Source organism: Lynx rufus, unplaced genomic scaffold, assembly GCF_022079265.1.
Source record: "Lynx rufus isolate CCGP_SWC_20201006 ecotype Redwood Valley unplaced genomic scaffold, mLynRuf1.p SCAF_11, whole genome shotgun sequence".
Lineage (NCBI taxonomy): Eukaryota > Metazoa > Chordata > Mammalia > Carnivora > Felidae > Lynx > Lynx rufus.
In genome coordinates, this window is record NW_025814825.1 from 40,618,953 (window position 1) to 40,637,342 (window position 18,390).

General features: G+C 55.2%; 1 protein-coding gene across 6 annotated transcripts in view; it reads left to right on the forward strand.

Annotated features, from left to right (window-relative positions):
• Positions 1–937: 937 nt before the first annotated feature.
• Positions 938–18,390, forward strand: part of PAX2 (paired box 2) — a 77,284-nt gene continuing 59,831 nt past the window's right edge. For 3 of the 6 annotated variants that reach the window (XM_047072679.1, XM_047072678.1, XM_047072680.1), the window contains exons 1-3: positions 998–1,040; positions 4,569–4,737; positions 5,537–5,734. In XM_047072679.1, coding sequence (XP_046928635.1) covers positions 998–1,040; positions 4,569–4,737; positions 5,537–5,734 — 410 coding nt within the window. Of the gene's footprint in view, positions 1,041–4,568; positions 4,738–5,536; positions 5,735–18,390 lie in introns of all 6 variants that reach the window. The other 3 variants (XM_047072683.1, XM_047072684.1, XM_047072682.1) reach the window with 3 other exon arrangements.

An 18,390-nucleotide genomic window follows, 5' to 3' on the forward strand; every position in this document is an offset into this window, starting at 1 on the left:
ATCCCGGGCTCCCCTTTCCCCTCCCCCTGGCCCGCTCCCCTCCCTCTCCCTTCCTTCGCCTGCTGCTCCCTCCCTCCCTCCCTGCCGTTTCCCCCTCCCCTCCCCTCCCCTCGCCGGCACCGGAGTGACAGGCGCGGGGCCCTCCTCGCCGAAGCTCGGGGCTCCGGCGCTGGCGAATCACAGAGTGGTGGAATCTATTGCCTTTGTCTGACAAGTCATCCATCTCCCAGCGCGGGGAGGGGGAGGGGGTCTGGAGGGGGCTTTGCAGCTTTTAGAGAGACACACACCGGGAGCCGAGGCTCCAGTCTCCGGCCGAGCCTTCTCGCAGCCGCAGCCCACCTGGGGCCAGCCCGGTGCGGCCGGCGCTGCTCAGCTCCCTCCCTCCTTCCCGGCCCTTCGGCCGCGGCGGCGCGCGCCTGCCTTTTCTGGGGGCGGGGGCCCGGCTCGCGCTCTCCCCTCTCCGAGGCGCCCGCTCGGACATCCCGAGGATTGCTACTTCTCTGCCAACTTCGCCAACTCACCCGCACTTGGAGCGGCCCGGCTCCCCGCCCGGCGCCCTCGGGCCGCCCCCCCCCCCCCTCGGCTCCTCGCCCTCTCCGACCGCCGCCTCTCGGATGACCGGGTTCCAGGGGAGCTGAGCGAGCCGCCTCCCCCGCCCAGCCTCAGCCCTGGCCTCAGCGGCCGCGCGCGCCATGCGCCCCCAGATCCCCCCGGCCCGGCCCGCCGCCCCGGGGCCGCTCTGCTGACCGCCCGGCCCCGCGCCCCGACGGTGGGAAGTTGCGGTCGCTGCGGTTGCCAGCTCCGACCCGCCCGGGAAGCGTCCCCGCGGGGAGCGCAGCGCGGCGCCCCCCGCCCGCCCCGCCGCTGCCGGGCGCCCGCTCACCTCCCCCACCCCCGCCTCCCCAACGTCCCTCCCTTTTCTCCTCAAGTCCTGAAGTTGAGTTTGAGAGGCGACACGGCGGCGGCGGCCGCGCTGCTCCCGCTCCTCTGCCTCCCCATGGATATGCACTGCAAAGCAGACCCCTTCTCCGCGATGCACCGTGAGTACCCGCGCCCGGCTCCTGTCCCGGCTCGGGGCTTCCCGTCCTAACCCTATCCTGTCCCGCCCCGCGTGGCCCTGGCCCCCTGCGCTCAGGTCCCACCTTGGGGACCACGCTGGCTTCTCTAGCCCTCCCCCCTTCGTTCTTCCTCTTCCCCCCATTTTCCAGTGTTTTCAAAGCCTCCAGTTTCTCTCTTCTGCCTTATGTTCCTGGTACTTCTCCCTCTACCAGCCTTCCTACCTTCCCTGGTGCCCATCACCTGTCTTCCTTCCTTCCACCTGCTTCTTCTTAGGTCATCGATCCACAGCCCCTGGTCCTGGCTCCAGCCATCCTACTCCCTGGTCACCCTCTTGCCCTGGGCTGGGAGACTAATTGGCAGGCAGTTTTGAGGGGTTTGTGTTGTGGTGTTCTCTCTCTCTCTGTCTCTCTCTCTCTCTACCTCCCCCTCCCTCCATTCATCTCTACCTTTCTCAAACTTAGAGTGTGATTGTCCAGGAGGAGACTCCTAACATGGGCAGCTTCAGTGTCAGGACAATCAAGCAGAAGAGTGTGGGGGTGGGGTGCCCCCATCTGACCCTCAGCTCCCAGCACCTCCAGGCCGTGCCAGCCCCGACAGGGCTTCTTGTGAGCTGGTCTGTAATACTTCCTTCCTCTGCTTTTCTTTCCCACCTCCTTCCCTTCTCCTTCCCCTTCTCTTCTCCTTGAGTTGGGAGTCTGAGATTGGCAGGATGTGATGGTCATCTTTCTCCGCCTCTCCCTGGGAGATGCTCTAAAAACAAAGAGGGGTTCCAAGGAGAAATCCAAGTCAGCAAGAGATGGGAGTAGAGGAGCCTGCCAGGCGGCCCCTGGGCACAGCCAAGCTCCGCTTGCAGTTCTGGAGGCTCCTTGCCGGCCTCCCACTCCCTGGTGAAAATGGTCCAGCCAGTGACCTGGCCAGTGGGTAGTCAAAGAGAGAGAAAACGAGGGGGAAAAAACAAAAGGAAGGCAAGCAAATGCCAAAGCTGGGGAGAAAGGAAAGAGAAAAAAAAAAACAGGGGGAAGGAAATAAAAGAAAGAAAACAGAAAGGATGTTCCAGAAGAAAGAGAAGGGGAGAAAAATGAAAAAAAAAATAGAAAAAGAGGGAATTATTTTAATGAAATCTGAATTTATCTAATTCATGTCCTATATCTTTAGCTTGGAGAAGAATTCGGAGATTGTTTTTTGCAGGCTTTTTTTTTTCTCTCCCAGATAAATGAATTCTAAATAGAAAACTTCTCCTCCTCTGTAGATTAATAATTAAGGATGGTTTGTAACTTTTCACAGGGAAACTTTTTTAGACCTGGCTTGGATCGGTGCTCTGGACAAGAGAGCCGAGGAGGAAGAGTTGTGTTTTTCTATAAGCATATAATTAACGTTACGGGGGGAGCTTCAAAAAATACTCCTGGGATAAAATATATTTTCCTAAAGAATTTCTAAGCACAGCTAATCCAAGTCAGGGCCCTCTGGCCGCGGCGGATCTCCGTGAGCTGAGCCAGAAATCCTGTCTCCTTTTCGGAGTGAGTGGAACCAGGTCGACCCGCCGTCTTCGCCCAGCCCGCCGGCCTCCCTGCTCCGCCGCCTCTGCTCTCGCCCTTCTCTCTGGCTGATTCCGCGGGGGAATCTGCCGAGTCCCGGCCGCCCACTGGGTGTCACTTGGAAACCCAAAGGGGAGCAAGGCGAGCTGAAGGCGGTCGGAGGAAGGAAGAGACCGCGGAGCGAGCGAGCAAGCGGGCGGGCGGGCGGGCCAGCAAGCAGCCGGAGCCCGTGTCCGCGCCGGCGGCAGTGGCGCATTCCAGGCCCGACTCATCGGCGGCTCCCGGCCCCCTGGCCTGGACTCCTGCCGTGCCCCCTTCCCATCCCCTTCCCTTAGATTGGGGACGAGGGGCCGGGCCCGGAGCCCGGGGAGGCTGAATTATTCATCTTTAATCTGCCCGCAGCTGCCGCCTTTTCATACCGGTAACGCGAGTTCTCCCGGGGCCTAAATTATTGATGGTCGAGGTTTGGAGGGAGGGGAGGGGTGAGGAGTGGGGCTAGAGGTAGGGAGAGTAGCAGGGATGAGGGGCAAAAATAAGAGGTTGTGGCCTCCCCCAGCCTCCAGATCAGAAGCCTCTCCCCAGGGGTTTCGCCGGCCCTTGCTCTCAGCACCCCCAGAAGGGGACGCGAAAGAAATGAGCGGAACACAGATGTCCCCGCTTTCTCCGAAAGTCGCCTGAGGCTAGCAGGGCAGGGGCTGTAGGTTGCCGGTCAGGTCAGGCTGGCCGCTAGAACTCTGCGCTTGGATTGCTCAGGAACTGCGGCTGCGGGTTGATGGCTCTGGGTGCAGGATTTCTAGACTGCTGTAGGCCAGGGAGAACGGGGCGCCGCGCAGCGTCCTCAGGTCTGGCATCCGGTGACCACTTGGGCTCTGAGGTTGAGGGCCCGCGCTGGAGTCGGGTTGGAGACCCAGCGCCCTTGTCCTGGGCGGGAGAGCAAACGCCCTTGCTTCGCGGTGTCCTGGGAGGCTGCCGAGGTCTAAGAGGTCAGAGGGACAGGAGCTGGCTCCGGCTGCAGCACGGGGTGCCCCGGTGAGCCCTCAGCCTGTCTGGGCCACCTGAGCCATGTTACCTAGGCAAGGCAATGGGTCCCAAGCCTGGCGCAAGGCGGCAGGCAGACAAGCCCCTGCAGCCTGCGTTCTCTGGCTGTTACCGAGCAGAGCGCCCGGCCGCTCTCCGCTGCCTCCCAGTCTCTGAGCGCAGCAGGCTCCGGGCCCCTGCCTCTTCAGCCTTCCCTCCTCCACCTGGCCTTCTTTGAACTTTAGACACTAGGGAGACCAGTGGGAAATATGGCCCCCAAATATATAAATATAGAAAACATAAAGGAAAGGGAAAATCCCGGTCAAAAACCAAAATAAAATAAAAACAAAAACACAGGGAAAGAGGTAGGAAAACTCCAACTCTGATTAAAAATAGATACAAGAGGTAGGGAGCCAAAGGAGAGGGGCAGGGACCTAGCCCCTTTCTGTGCTTAGAACCCTTTTGTACTGAGTCCACCGGTCCCAGACACCCCCCCCCCTCCCAATCATCTGCCTCCAAGCCCTAGCACGCACCAACGACTCCCCCTTGCTTGCGGCTCAGGCGGGATCCCGCTTCGCGCTGCTTCTGTTCTCTGCTCGGCCCTTCCTTTCCTCTCCTACATTCTTTCCTGCCTGCATTAATTCCCCCTCTTCCCTCTTTCCTCTCACCCTGCTTCTCCATTCCTTCCCTCACTTTCTCCCTTGCGAGGTACTGGCCTTCGAGACGCGTTCTTCCCAGCCCTCTGCCCAGCGTCGCGCTCCCGCATCTCTAACGCCCCGTGGGTTTCAATCCCCAATCCGCCGCGTGGTGTTGACCGGACCACTGTTCTTCCGGGAGTCCGGGATCATGCCCCTGCGCCCCACCTGCTCCCTTTGCACGTCCTGGGCCGCGGACCCTGACTAATGGCCGGTCCCTGCTGTCTGTGGGGTGTTGTGTTTTTTTCTTGTCTCTCCCCAGCAGGGCACGGGGGTGTGAACCAGCTCGGGGGGGTGTTTGTGAACGGCCGGCCCCTGCCCGACGTGGTGAGGCAGCGCATCGTGGAGCTGGCCCACCAGGGTGTGCGGCCCTGCGACATATCCCGGCAGCTGCGGGTCAGCCACGGCTGTGTCAGCAAAATCCTGGGCAGGTGAGGGCCTCAGAGTTGCCCCTGGGAGACACCTTGCCTCCTTATCCCTCCGCCCTGGGTCTCCAGACCAAGGACTTGGCTAAAAGTCAAGGACGCCAGTGGGAGAGGGGCTATCCAGATACTCAGAGGTATCTAGAGAGCTGCTCCTTTCGGTGAGGGCGCTCAGGTGGTGGCCGCAGCCCCAGGAGCCAGGGCGGAGCAGGGTCACTCAAATTCCGCCCAGCTTCGGGGTTCTCGAGGCTGCCAATTTCCAGCCTTCAGTAAGGGAAGGACTCCTCTTCTAGGAGAGTTAACGCAGACTGGGGAGGGGGGTTGGAGGAACAGGGTGGGGAACGGAAATGGGTCCCCAAGAGAAGAAAAAAATCAGCACTGGGTAGGGGAAAGGAGGGTCCTGGTTCTCAGGGGGCTCTGTGCTCAGTAGGAAAGGGCTGGAGGTGGTGCCTCCGCCAGGGTGGGCCTGGAGGCCTGGAATCGTGCTGTTCCTCCAGTTCCTTCCAAATGAAAGTCTGGGCTTTCAGACTCCCAGGGGCGCCTATTCCCGCTGGTGTGCTCCCAGCCCCCCTCCCCCGTGACTGCCTTCCCGGAGGGAGTGTCCCTCTCGTCCTCCCCTTCATCCTCCAGGCTATCCCTCGCCCTAGCCACGCGCCCTCTGGAAGCTGGCTCAGCCATGCTGAGTCTTTTCCCTCCACGCTGTTGCCTCGGGTGGGAGAGTGGCTCGGCCGCTCTGGAGCCTGCAGCCTCCCTGCCCCCGCCGTACGTAGCCTGCTTCTCGCTGACCCCGCCGGCCTTCCGGGCGCAGGTACTATGAAACCGGCAGCATCAAGCCCGGAGTGATCGGAGGCTCCAAGCCCAAAGTGGCGACCCCCAAAGTGGTGGACAAGATTGCTGAATACAAGCGACAGAACCCAACTATGTTCGCCTGGGAGATCCGAGACCGGCTCCTGGCCGAGGGCATCTGCGACAATGACACGGTGCCCAGCGTCTCGTCCATCAACAGGTGAGCAAGCCGCCCGGGGCTACGGGCTACGGGGCGGGACTCCAGCTCCCAGCTCTCGCCTACCAGCGCGCGTCTCCCAGCTTGCGGTCTCTGTTCTTTCTCCAGCCTCTGCCCTTGCTCCAGGATCTCAACCCCAACGTCCTTTGGGCAGGGAGAGGGGACCTGGGAGGCAGAGAGCTAGACTGACAGACAGAGCTGTCTCCAGCTCAGGGCTGGGTATTCCCTGCCAGGCTTCTCCCGCCGGCGTCCTGGAAATGAATCCAAGTGTTTGTGGTAATTAAGACTCCAAGATTACGTGCCTCGGTATCTAGAGACAATCACAGCCCACAGCCGAAGCCTTTAAAATGACCAGTGTCTATTCATCGCTTCCAAACAGACTTCCCTTTCTAAAGGCATGCTCCCTTTCTCCTGGGGCAGCCTCCTGTTCTGGCTTCCCCACCCTCCCTGCCAACTCCCACAAAGCTTGCCTCCCAGGAGCCCAGGCCATGCTAGCCAGCTCCGCACAAATTTCCGGCCTACGAGCACCGAGTATCCAGGCCTGCAGAGCAAACGCTAACCACCAGCCAGCAGTTGGCAGGGAGTAGAGAAGCCGGACAAGGAGTGGGGCACCAGGCGAGAAGGGAGAGCTCTGGACCCCGAGGCTCAACTTTAGGGTGCTTAGGGCCAGGACTCAGTCTGCACCAGATGACAGGCTCAGGCACATGGGGACGACATAGGCTGGAGTCAGCCGCACATATAGCTGCACAAGGTAGTCTCCCAATCCCCAAGCTACTCTAGCACGCTCTCTGGCAGAACGCACGTGCACACCCCATGTACGCACACCCCCGCCAGTGTGCAAACGGGCCTGTGCTGGGTACAGCACATGCAAACAGCAGTTGGATGCAAGAGCCCAGGATGGCTCCGACATCACGGAGCTGTGCAATCTGACATCAACAGAGACCCTGTACAAGTTCCAGACTGCTTGGCCGGCCTTTCAACCCCTGCCCCCCCCCCCATTTTAAGGCAGATTCCCAAATTAGAAGAGGATTTCCTACCCTTGTTATTCTTTGCACTTTTCACGGGCTCATTATCAGGACAACTAATAATTCAGATGGTGCCTTTTCCTGAAACTGGCATCACGTATTAAGGTTTTTTTTTTTTAATATTTTGCAAATGATATGGAATTATCCCAAATCATCCTGAAAACAGCAGGTAAAATTAGCTGGTAGAATGTACCTTGGCTAAAGAAGATTCCCTCTGCCACACTCGTGCTGTAACGTACTGCGAGGCGACCCCAGAAATTATCCCAGTGTGTGCCATCTGTATTAAAATGGTTATTCAGTTATGAACAGGGTAACATAATACTGATCAGCTAATTATACACCCTCCGAAAACCCTCCAGCTCCCTGGGCCTGGCTCACTAGGTGTTGAAAGCATAGCGGTTTGACATTCAGACACCTTCGGAAGAAGCCCGAGAAAGACTGTGGGTGGTTTGGGAGGGGAATGTGTCTTTTGCATTTAAAAGCCAGAGGAGGCTGGGGAAGCTTTGGGGCCGGGGCAGGATTGGCGGTTAGGGAAGGGCAGGGGACAAAGCATTGTTTTCTGAGCCATCTGGAGACAGCCTCTTGGCTGTCTGCTGGTCCTGGGAGTGAGTTGGAACTGAGATCTTGCGAGGAGAGCAGCCTGCTGAAGAGCAGTGTTGTTGGGACTGGGCGCTGGCGTTCTGGGGGACGTTCCAGAGAAATGCTTGTTGTCAGTGATAGGATTTGCAAGCCTTTGGAGGAACCCAAGACACGCACAGTTAAGGCAATTTGCTTTTCTTGATGGGCAGAGGGTCAGAGCGATCAAGGCAGTTATGGTGACAGCCTCCCTTGTCTACCACCCCATCCAGCACCCACCCCCGCCTCTCCCCCAACATATGCCCTTTCAGGCTGAGATGTTTTGGGAAGCTGGCTCATGCACGAGTTTGGGGATGCCCTCATCTTGAAAAGCCACAGAAGACGGGGAACGGGTGACCCCAGGATCAAGCTCAGGAGCCTTGGGGTACTCCACCGGAATTGGGGGGAGGTAAAGGAGTGAGGAGTAGAGAGCGGGTTGAGAGTGGGAAGAGAACAGCCTCAGCTTGACAGCTCTGACCGTGGCCCCGTCTGCTCAGCGTGGCGCCCCACCACCTAAGGGGCACAGAGGCTTCCTCGGGTGTGTAGAAATAGCCATCTGTGGGCAGGTGTTGCTGGAGATGGAGAGAGAGTGGGAGGAGAGGAACGGGGAAGCCACAGGCAGCATGGGCAACCAGCCCTGGGCCTGTGGTTAGGCCTCCTGGCTTGCTTTGTCAACCAGGAGCAGTCAGGGTATTCTGGGTTTCACTGTGGGACAGAGTCCTACCGTGGTTCAAATTTCGGAGGAAGATTCTGAGGGCTTCCCAGTGTGCTGCTGAGTTGGGGCTGGAGGGATGCGTCTGGACCCCCGTGCCCTTAGCTTCATCCTTGTAGGCACTTTGCTTGAAAGAAGGAAAGGTTTATTCTGAGATTCGTTGGTCCACCCTGAAACCGGATAAAGCGGGATGTTTCTGCCAGCGTTGGTGATGTCGGGAACTTTGTGAATTCTCATCCTCTATAGGAAGAGCCTGGAGACTTTCCTCCGTGCAGAAAGTGCACCGGGGAAAGGGTGGCTCTTGAGTTTAGAGTCTTACTGTGGGTGAGGTGCCCACTCGTCTTAGGTACGTGTAACCATTGTCAGAGTGTGCATGTGCCGGTGGTTGGCAAGAAAGGAAGTCCACACATGCTCACCCACCTGAGCCAAATTGTGAGATTTTTTTCATTTTCTCCTCCCCAAAACAGATGCTGTCGCCGCACTTGAAATATGCTGTTATGGTTACAAACTCAATTGCTTTCCGTGCCTCTAAAATTGGTTCTGGCTTTCTCTGATCCTGTCGCGATAAAGGCTTGGACATTCAATCCGTACACTCCACTGGCAAATCCTCAGAGAAATACCTCTCTGAGTCAATGGAGTAGGTCAGGGAGGCCTCCCAAAGCCACTCCTGCCCCCAGAGACCACTGTCAAACACCCAGAGCGTTGACTGGATTGCTTAGCATGTGGAACTTTTGTGACTCATTCTTGATGTTGGGTTACTGATTGCTGACCACGGAGTTGCCAGTTCTTCAGCTTGCACGCTGCCACTGTAGAGGGTGGGTGTTTACGAACAGGTGACTTGAGGTTGAAGCCTGGTATGGGAAATGGCCAATAGATGGGGGAAGTGATGCTACCGAAGGAGGAAGTCACCCAGTTATATCGCTGAGCAATTGACGAGGCAGGAAGGATTCTCCTGATTATGTGCCAGTGTCTCCTGGTTTGGCTGTTGCTCTGGGCAGAGAGTACTGCTCCTTTGAAAGAATAGGCGCAAACTCCAGGTAGAGTCTAGGCTTACGGAGGATCCCCTGAGGGTGCCCCCTTGGAACAAGTCGATAAAAAGGCCGTTGCCCTCTTAACTTTTTCAGCCTGCCCTACACTCTTGGGATCAGGGCCTTCCCTGCTCCTAGATCTTTGGACTGGACTCTTCCAGAGTCAGTTTCTCGCTGATCACCTGCTACCCACACTCTCTCTCAGCCTGTTTGGCTCTAAGTGAGCACGTTCATTTTCCCAGCAGTGGCAACAGTGGCTTCAAGGCTGCAGTCCCAGTGCTGTTCAAGAATTCCATCCTGTGTCGTTCACAGGCCTCATCAGAGGTCTGGCAGTGGGGTGACAGTCGTGGGCCAGCTGTTCATCCAAAAGACTATCCAAACAGGCCAGGAGCCACTCACCCTAGCTGAGGGAATGCTGAAGACACGTAGACATGTTCAGGGCCGGAGCCTGTGTCTGTCTCTCTGAAACTTGGGTTCTACAACATTGCACTTTTGACTCTTAGACCTGACTTGGCCAGAAGGGCAGCTTCACCTGCCCCATCTCCATAGTCGTGGAGCTGTTTTGTGGTCAGGGTTGGTGGTCTCACGCCAAAGAGCTAAGGCAAGTTGGTGAGCTAAGAGGAAGACTTCTCTCCTCAGAAGAATGGGAGAAATAAGGACAGAGAACTTGCCTTCTGTGGCCTGGGACCTACCAGCCACAAAGAGCCCCAAATAGCGAACAGATATGACAGTTTCTGTCTGAGAAGCCTTGCTCACCTGTCGTTCCCCGGGGAGGGTTCTCCCGCTGCTGAGGTCCCCCCCGTCATTAGACAAACGTGTAATAGGCGGGACTGCTGATCTTATTTCTTAAAACGACCTGGAGTTGTCCCTCCGAAGGGTCATTTTTGTTCCCTTAGTTATGTTAGACTTCTCGGCCAGTGGTTGTATTGGTCTGACTGTTTCTCTCGTTGGCTGGCTCAGAGTGGGTCCTCAGGCCACCAGATGGCTTCAGGTGAGAGCAGTGGCTGGTGGCCCTGAGCTCTTACCTTAGCTGGCAGCTCTGGAGAAGAGGAAGACAGGAGGGCTTGTTCCTAGTGAGAACTCCAGGTAGGTTTTGGAAGGTGATGCAAGGAAGAAAAGAGAGGGAAACTCCTAACTAACTAGCTAAATAGTGTCCCAACTATTTTGAGAACTCAATAAAACAATCACATCAAATATGAAGAGGCATAAATCTTGTGTCTGCACAGGTAACCTACTCAATTGCTTTTATTATCGCTCAGGCTGCCTCCATTTATTACCGTCCACAGCCTGGGCAAAGGAGGTTGCATAGAGGGTGGTCTCCAGTGCAATCCTACACCCTGAGAGGCAACAATCAGCCCATAGAGCCAGGGATTTCGATGGGAGCTCGGGAAGGGCCCATCTGTCTGCATGAAAACCAATCAATAACTCTGTAACCAGAGCCCTTGTCACAGGGAAATGGACAACACAACAGTTCAATACAGGGGCCACAGGGGGAATTAGCCAGTGGAGATGGGGGCCAGGCAGGAGCAGACCCTGGAGAAGGGAAACAGGGTGCCTGGAGAAGGGAAGGTTGGGGAGGGAGTGGGCTGTGGCAGGGGAGAGCAGCGGCTTTGTGTGCATATTGGCAGAATGGGTGAATTATTGTGTAGAGTAGATCCAGGGACGGAGAGGCACTGTTGGAAGTCGGTTTGGGAGGGAACAGTTGGGCTTATTCTGGCGCACGGGAGATAGTGTGGTTGTATGTGTGATGGTATGTGCTTATAGACTAGAACATTACAGATTCCAGAGAAGGACTGGCAATGGTAGTAACTGGTGCAGAAGAGGAATCGCCACCCCCGACCCCTGCCACCAAGAGCCTGCACCACGAAGAGGGGCTTGGTATGAGCCGAAATGGGATGGGGTCCTGCTTCCCCATCTTGTGAGCAGGACTGATAAAGGAATACTGTGTGCCAAGGGCTCCACCATATGCTCCTAGCTTTGGAGATCTCTGGCTGTAGCTACTTTGCAACTTCCCCTCTTAGTTTCAGGTTTGTCCTTAGTCCCCCTTTGTTGCTACCTGGAGCTGGAGGTCCTCACAGCAAGAGGAAACGACGTATATGTATTTCCTTTTCACTTCTGGTCCTTTAAAAGAGTGCACTACAGTGTTCTAACCTGGGCCACCACTTCTCTGAATTCCCTGCTGTTTCCCCCCACTCCTCAAGCCAGTTGTCCAGAGTTCAGACCCTTGCAAAGGAAGCAGTTACAGGTACAGCTTTGGTCAGTGCAGCTCACCAGCCATGTGGGTGAGTCTAGAAAAGAGAGAAGGGCCTGTGACAGATCTGAGGCGTGGGAAACAGTATCTCACGACAATGCCCAAGTAACAAGTGAAACAGATGGGAAATTAAATCACATTGGGTTTATCTATCTACCAGGAAGCCACGGGGTTGAATGGTTTCCTCCTGTTGAGCCTGTTGTTTTGGTGCTATCAAGGTGCAGCTTGCACATATTCACGATGGTTTCTAGGCATAGAGGTTGACATCTTCAGTGCATGTGGATTTGTATATGTATGTGTGTGCCATCCCGTGTCTGCTCTTTGGTAAAAGGGCGAGGAGGCCAAGAACAAAGGGAGGAAGGCCCACAGGACGTGACCTACAATCACTGACAGAGGCTGGACACCTTGTCTCTGGCCCAACAGTTTAACCAGTGATGCAGTCACGGGGCCATTGGCTGATAATAGGACTCAGCTGAAGATTCTTTGTTTTGTAATTTGGGCAAACCCAGGTCAAATTTTCCTTCAATCTTTATTTGCACTGTAACACTCCATGGTCCAGTTAGCCCCCCAAAAGAGGGCCCTGGCTACAGTGATGTCACCTTTGTAGTGGAGAGCTGAATGGTCAGCGGTCCATCTTCTCTTACATACCTGACTCCCAGCCCAGTTGGCAGGACTAGTTAGGGGCCAACTGCACAAGCAGCCGAAAAGATGCTCTTCCCAGTGGGTCTCCTTCCTATAGACTTGTGTCACAGAGACCCACCAAGGAGTGCGGGTCCCTCCAGCAGGAGGCATGGCAGCAGCACTGGGGCATGGTCATTGGCAGAGCTCTCCCAAGGACCAGGCCCTGGGCCCAGCTTCCAAGTCCTTCCCCAGTAACCCAGATGCCAGGAAAGAAGGGAGAGGCTATGTGTGAGAACCACGTAAATGGGAACTGGAGTGGGCTTGGAGACCAGGAAGGGCATGAAGGCACAGGCAGATGCCTGGGGGTTCCAGAGAGGGCTGAGCCTCGGGGAGCTGTTGGGAGTGGGAAATAAGAGGAGAGTGACCGAGCACTGGAGGAGAAGGGGCAAGGCCTTGTGCAGGTCCCTGTGGGAACTCCTGGGTGGGAGAAGAAGGTATGTCGAGGGGAGGTACGGAGAGGGGAGAGGCTGTAGAGCCACGTTCCTCTTGTAGCCCATCCTCAACAACCACACACACACACACACACACACACACACACACACTGGACTCTGTCTTTTGGTTTCTGAGGGATAATATATATGATAAGGAAGTATTTTGTGTTTTTTACATAACAGTGAGAGAAAATGAGACTTGCTGACCTTCAAGAGAGGTCAGGTTTACTGTAGGGATGTGGATGGAGGAGGGTAGGGCTGCAGGAGATGGAATGGAGCTGGTGAGAGCTGGACGAAAAAGGGCCTGGAATATGCAGGAAAAGATTTGGGGTTTAAAAACTCTGTGCTGGGCAAAGAAAACACCATTTCTGGCCTGATTCAGTCCATGGGCCCTGGTCTGCAGCCCCAGGGCTGTGTAACAAGACATAGCTTCTCTTCTCTGCTTCAGACCAGAGGGGTAGCAGGGCAGGTGCAGGGGTGCAGGTGGTACTTCCTGAGCCCCTTGGTCCAGGAGCCCCTGAGGGAGGGAGGTGGAGGGGACATCCACTCTCTACAATGAGGGCAGGAGAGGGTGAGGCGGGAGTGGGAGAGGAGGACAGAAGTCAGAAGGAAGGCTGAAGAGTGAGGAAGGAGGTGGGGAGGCTGAGGGGCAAAAGGGAGAGGCCTCTGAGCTGGCTTGGCCTGAGGAGAATGGGGTGAATGGCGGGAGTACAAAGCAAGGAGCTCCAGAAGCTTGAAAATTGGGCTGGATCCCGTGCATCTCAGCCAAGGGCCTCTAGTAGAGCTTGGAGGCAGTTGGAGGGACCCTCAGCTCTGGACAGCTGGTAGACCAGGCTAAGGGCGGGGGGGTGGTGCTCAGGAAGCTTAGAAGGTGGGAAAGGAGAGAAGGGAGGCCAGCCAGGAGAGGGAGAGGTGTCAGAGTGAAGGAGGTGGCACGGGAGGTCAAGTGGCGGGAGCCGGGGCTCACGGCCGCCCGCACCAGGCAGCACACAGCACCAGGCGGGCTGGCGGCCGCTGCGAAGCTGTGCAGGTGTAGCAGCTGCAGCCTGGTCCCCGCAGAAGGGAGAGTGGGAGGGAAGCCAAGAGGAAGGGAGGGAGGTCCTCACTTCCTAGGTGTTCCAGAGTGGAGCCCCTTCCACCTAGGAGCCTCTGGCCGCTTTGCTCAGGGCTTCCTCTTCTGCCTGCCTTCAGCCCTGCCCGAACTTCTCTGCAGTGAGCTCCCTCTGCAGCCATTCAGGAACAGAGGAAGCCAGAGGACTCCGGGAGCAGCTCCTGGCAGGAGTGGCGGAGAGGCTGTAGGACAGGGCAGCAGGCTGGAAGGGGGACTGTCCCCACCTTGTAGGCACAGTAAGGTCACAAAGTCAGAGAGGAAGGGCTCAGAGGACTGCGGGAGGAGAAAGGAGGGCAGGAAGGGAGAGCAGTGGTGGCCCCAGAGCTTGAGCAAATGGGAACAAGCATTCCCTGCCCTGATGCTCCCTCTTGGCGCCAGAGTCTTTGCTGGGCTGGTGGAGGAAGCTTCAGGAAACCTGGAGCCTCGTGGGCAGTGTCTGGCTCGACAGGCCCCAGGGATGGTCAGGGAGGAGACCTTCATCCTGCCCCTTATCTTGTGACTTTCCATCCTGATTGTCGAGGGCGAGGTGGCGCCTGCCGTGTGCATCATACCAAGAGAAGTTGGTGACGGTGTGTTGAGGGCCTCTGTGTGGCTCTGTCGTGGGGAGAGTCTGGGAACTTTGGGAAGAGTGTGTGGGTCCAGCTGAGCGTAGCATTCGCGCCCTGGGAAGCTGTCTACCTGGTGCTGGTATTCCAAGGAGCTCTTAGAAGGAGTCGGGCTTATCAAACGGGGAGCTGGTGGCTTGCTACTCAGAGGGTTTGCGGCTGAAGGGATCGTTGGTCTCAGAATGAAAGTCTCTGCCGTTGCTTGGACGACCTGCCCATTTGGGACGTTAGCAAGCGTTACCTGGCAAGTGTGAGTTGAATGGACGGTAGAGCTCCCGCTAGGCTGAGGAGTGGGGTTTCCGGTCAGGTCCGCAGGGTCCGGACACACTTAGTCTGAACCCGGGCACATGTGCGTGTTCTCTGCTAGACGTGAGGGTGTAGAGTGGTGTGCGAGGGCCAGGTCGCTACCGGGAACACAGTCGCGGTGCATGGTTTGCGTCTGTTGAGCTCCTCGAGGCGGGTGTGCATCTAGGTAAGGACACAGGTCAAGCGATTTATCTCCTTTTTTCATCTGCAGAGAGGAGACCTCCCCTCCCTCCCCCTATCCCTTACCTTTTTCCTTCCTCTCTCTCCTTGTCCTCGGGTTAGCTGGTTTGGGTTAGGAAGCCAATCTCAGTAGACTCTAATTGAAGAGGGAAGAGAATGTGATAAGATAAGGAAGGCCATCCATGCTCTGGGGACCAATAGAGGTTTCATGTTCCCCCACTCCGCTCGGCTTCTCTAGGGAGCTGACACCAGGGCAGGCGGCCTTCCCACAGACTGTGACTGTCTGGCCTCTGGCAGAGCCAGAGCAAATGAAGTATCCCTTGGGGTCAAGACTCAGGTTCCTTTCCCCGTCACCATGGGTCTGGGCGGGGGAGGCCCTGACCAAAGAGGAAAAAGGGGTAGAAGAGAGACGGCCTAAGACAGGAGCAGTGAGAAGCGGAGGTGACCGACACCGGTCAGCTCCAACTAAAGCCTGGTTTGGGGGCCACAGAAATGGACTGAGTATGTGTGTTGGGAAGGGAGGTCATTTTTTTTTTTTTATTGGAGAAGAGGCTCTGAAGCCTTTCGGCTGGTCTGCTGGGCTGAGCACTCAGCTCTTTTCAGAGGTACAGGCCTGGTTTGGTCCAGGTCCTCCTAGAAATAGTGTCCAGCCCTCACTCTTATGCCCCCTGCCCTCCAGCCCCAGCACATATGCATTCGCCTCTTCCCCCTCCCAACCCTTCCCTTAACTTAGCTCTGAGGATTAGGTAGTTCCTGGACCCAGGGAGGCAGCCTGGAGATTCCTTAGGAGATGACCTCCCAGGGTGGGTACAAAAAAAGTTGAGAGAAATTCATTTCATGGCCAGTGGCTGCTTAGAAAAGGCGATTCCAGCATACGAATGTGATAAATGTTAACTGAGCATTAATCGCATTAAAGAGGGCCCTATAAACTTTTCATTTCTAATTAAATTCGTCCAGTGATGCTGCCCAAGCGAGTACTCTGGGCCTTTGTTTATGTGGAAAATTAAAATGCAAATACAATGGGATTTATTTCCAGGAGTGGAGTGATGGGCTGGCCCCTCTGGCTACTGGTCTCCAGGCCTGTCCGGCCAGGTAACTGCTTCTTTGGAAGTGCTGTCCCCCTTGGGACGCATTCTGGTGTGAAGGGAGAGGACAGAGTTCAAGGTCAAATAGAATTAGCAATGAGGAAGTGTGGAAAGATTTGAAGAGAGGGAGAAAAAGGCAACAGATGACCCAGAAATATAGGAAGGCATTGCCCTGGCCCCACCCCCACCCCCACCCCACCACTTCGAACTCACACCTCTACGAGAAGAGATCCCGAAAATCTTGCTTGGGAATAATGTCATCGCAAGCCTCTTCTGCAGCTCTGGGATGAAGGGTGTACGCGGGAGGGAGAATTTGGAGGAATCAGCCCTGCCAGGCATATGTGGGCCTCCTCCTAAAAGAACTCAGTGGTCATCAGCAGGGAAGGCCCTGGGCCTGGATTTATCTGCAGCACCTTGAGGGTGGGCTGCTGTCCACATCGCGATTTCACTGATCTCTTCCTGCCGGTGCCAAACGGCATTGACACAGGGCAGTGGAGCATAGAACCGAGGACGCTGTGCAGGCACGCCCGCCCGCACGCAGCCTTGTCGTGTGTAGGGAGAGCCAGTCGCTCATAAGCATAAACAAATGTCCCTTGCAGGGAGTCCTTTAGTGCCACGATGCCTTTGATAAAAAGCAGTAACCCTAAATACTGTTGAATGGAGCGATCTAAAGTTCCTATTTACTAAAACATAAATTAAGTCAAGTGGAGAGAAAACACGGGTAAGGAAAATCGTGTGGGTAGATCAGTAGCGACACTGAAAGATCGCTGTGCTGCTCCATGGATAAGGAAGTTGTAAACGGCATTAAAAAGTAGAGAGGGAAAGAAAATGGAAGTAGAGAGATGATAAAAGGCAGAGCACTAAATCACAAGTAGGGGTACGTGCACAAAGTCACAAACCAGATTTACACCAAGCGTTGCAAAATCTACAGCTTGGACTGACAACACACAGAGATACTCTGCACCCGGGCATGCAGGCATCCAGAGAGTGGATGGGGCCATGTCAGCACCAAGAGGCTGGATGTGGCCGCAACGTGGTCTCTCCCTGCCGGACAAGGGGACTGATTCATTAGCTCCGCCGTGCAGGGATCTGACTGGTCCGGTTCTGCAGACGGTCCAGGACACAGCCTTAGGACGTTTTTAAAGGTCTCTGAGTACATGAGGCTCTTGTGAACTGGATCCACGTTCTAACGGATCTCCAAGATGGAGTCTGATTGACCAGTTTTGTTAAATAGCTTGCTACCCCTGTTCCCTTTAGTCTGTTTTATTCTGGGTTGTTCTTGTCCTTTTTGGTGTTCACTTATGTCTCTTAGAAACGTATGAGCACTTGCTGACAAACAGGTAAATGTGACAACTCCCAAACATCTGAATGAAAATCAAAGCTTTAGTCAATCGTCTATAAGGGTTGTCAATAGGATGCCAAATATCTGGTGATTTAGAGACATCACTGATCAAATTTCTTAGTTTTTATCCAGGCGCAGCATCAACACTCGTTTTCATTCCACTGGTGTTGCATTTCACTGGAGAACACCTGTTTCCAGAGGGAAGTATTGTAGGCGACAAAGCGTTGTGGTTAGAAAGCATCTTTGATGCACTTGGGTCTGGCTTCTGGTTTAAAAAGAGGCTGGTCTTGACCCGAAAGTCAGGTGGAGAGCTGGTACTTAGAGCGCTTAGTGTCTGGACAAGTACAGCTGATGGACCCGGAAGGTTGGTTGGGAGGGCAAATCGCTTTGTCCAAATAAGGGTAAACTGTCTGGTAGGTCTGGCTTCCATAAGGGGATCCTTTTTGCCACCTTAAAGGGGAGTATCGGGTGCTTAGTAGACATGGCCTTTCACTCATTTATACTTTCATTTGTCCATCCGGAAAACCTTTGCTAAGCACCTGCCATATACCAAGCAATGCACACAAACCTTTGTAACCCAGAAAAAGTAAGAGAATGGGCTCTAGGAGAGATTTCTGGAGTTTGAAGCAAGCTTCCCTGCTCACTGGCTGCGTGGTTACAGGTCAATCTCATCTCCTCCCTGGACCTCAGCCTCTCCACCCCTCTAGCACGGAGATAACCACACAGTTCTGTCATAGGTGCTTGTGAGTGTTATGTGAGTTCATCCACATAAACCTGCTTAGCATTGCACCTGGCACGAAGCAAGTGCTCAATAAATGTTAGTTATTATTGTGGCAGCCGTAGCCATCGAGTGTACATTTCTTGCGATGTGTCTGTGTCAATGTGTGTGAGTTCTGGCCTGTGTGTGCACAGTGAACTCTTTTAAATAAAAAGCTCGAGTTGAAAGGATATTCTGTGAACAGAAATGTGTATCATGAATGCTGGTGAGAATTATGGTGCTCTCTGGGCCCAGCTGGATTGAGGAAAGGGCCTGTTCTATGTGTGTGCAGGGAAAAAGCGCTCTGAGTCACTTATCTGAGCACTGAACAGAATTAGTCAGATAATTGCCCCCTTTGTCCACGTTGTTGGAGAGCCCAGCCTGTGTGTGTGTGTGTGTGTGTGTGTGTGTGTGTGTGTGTGTGTGTAAACTTCGTATGCCTGCACACTCTTTCTCTGGAATGAGCTTACTATTGCTTGAGGAGTTGAAGGTTGGCATTTTCTGGGCTTCATGGCATTTTCATGGGTTGT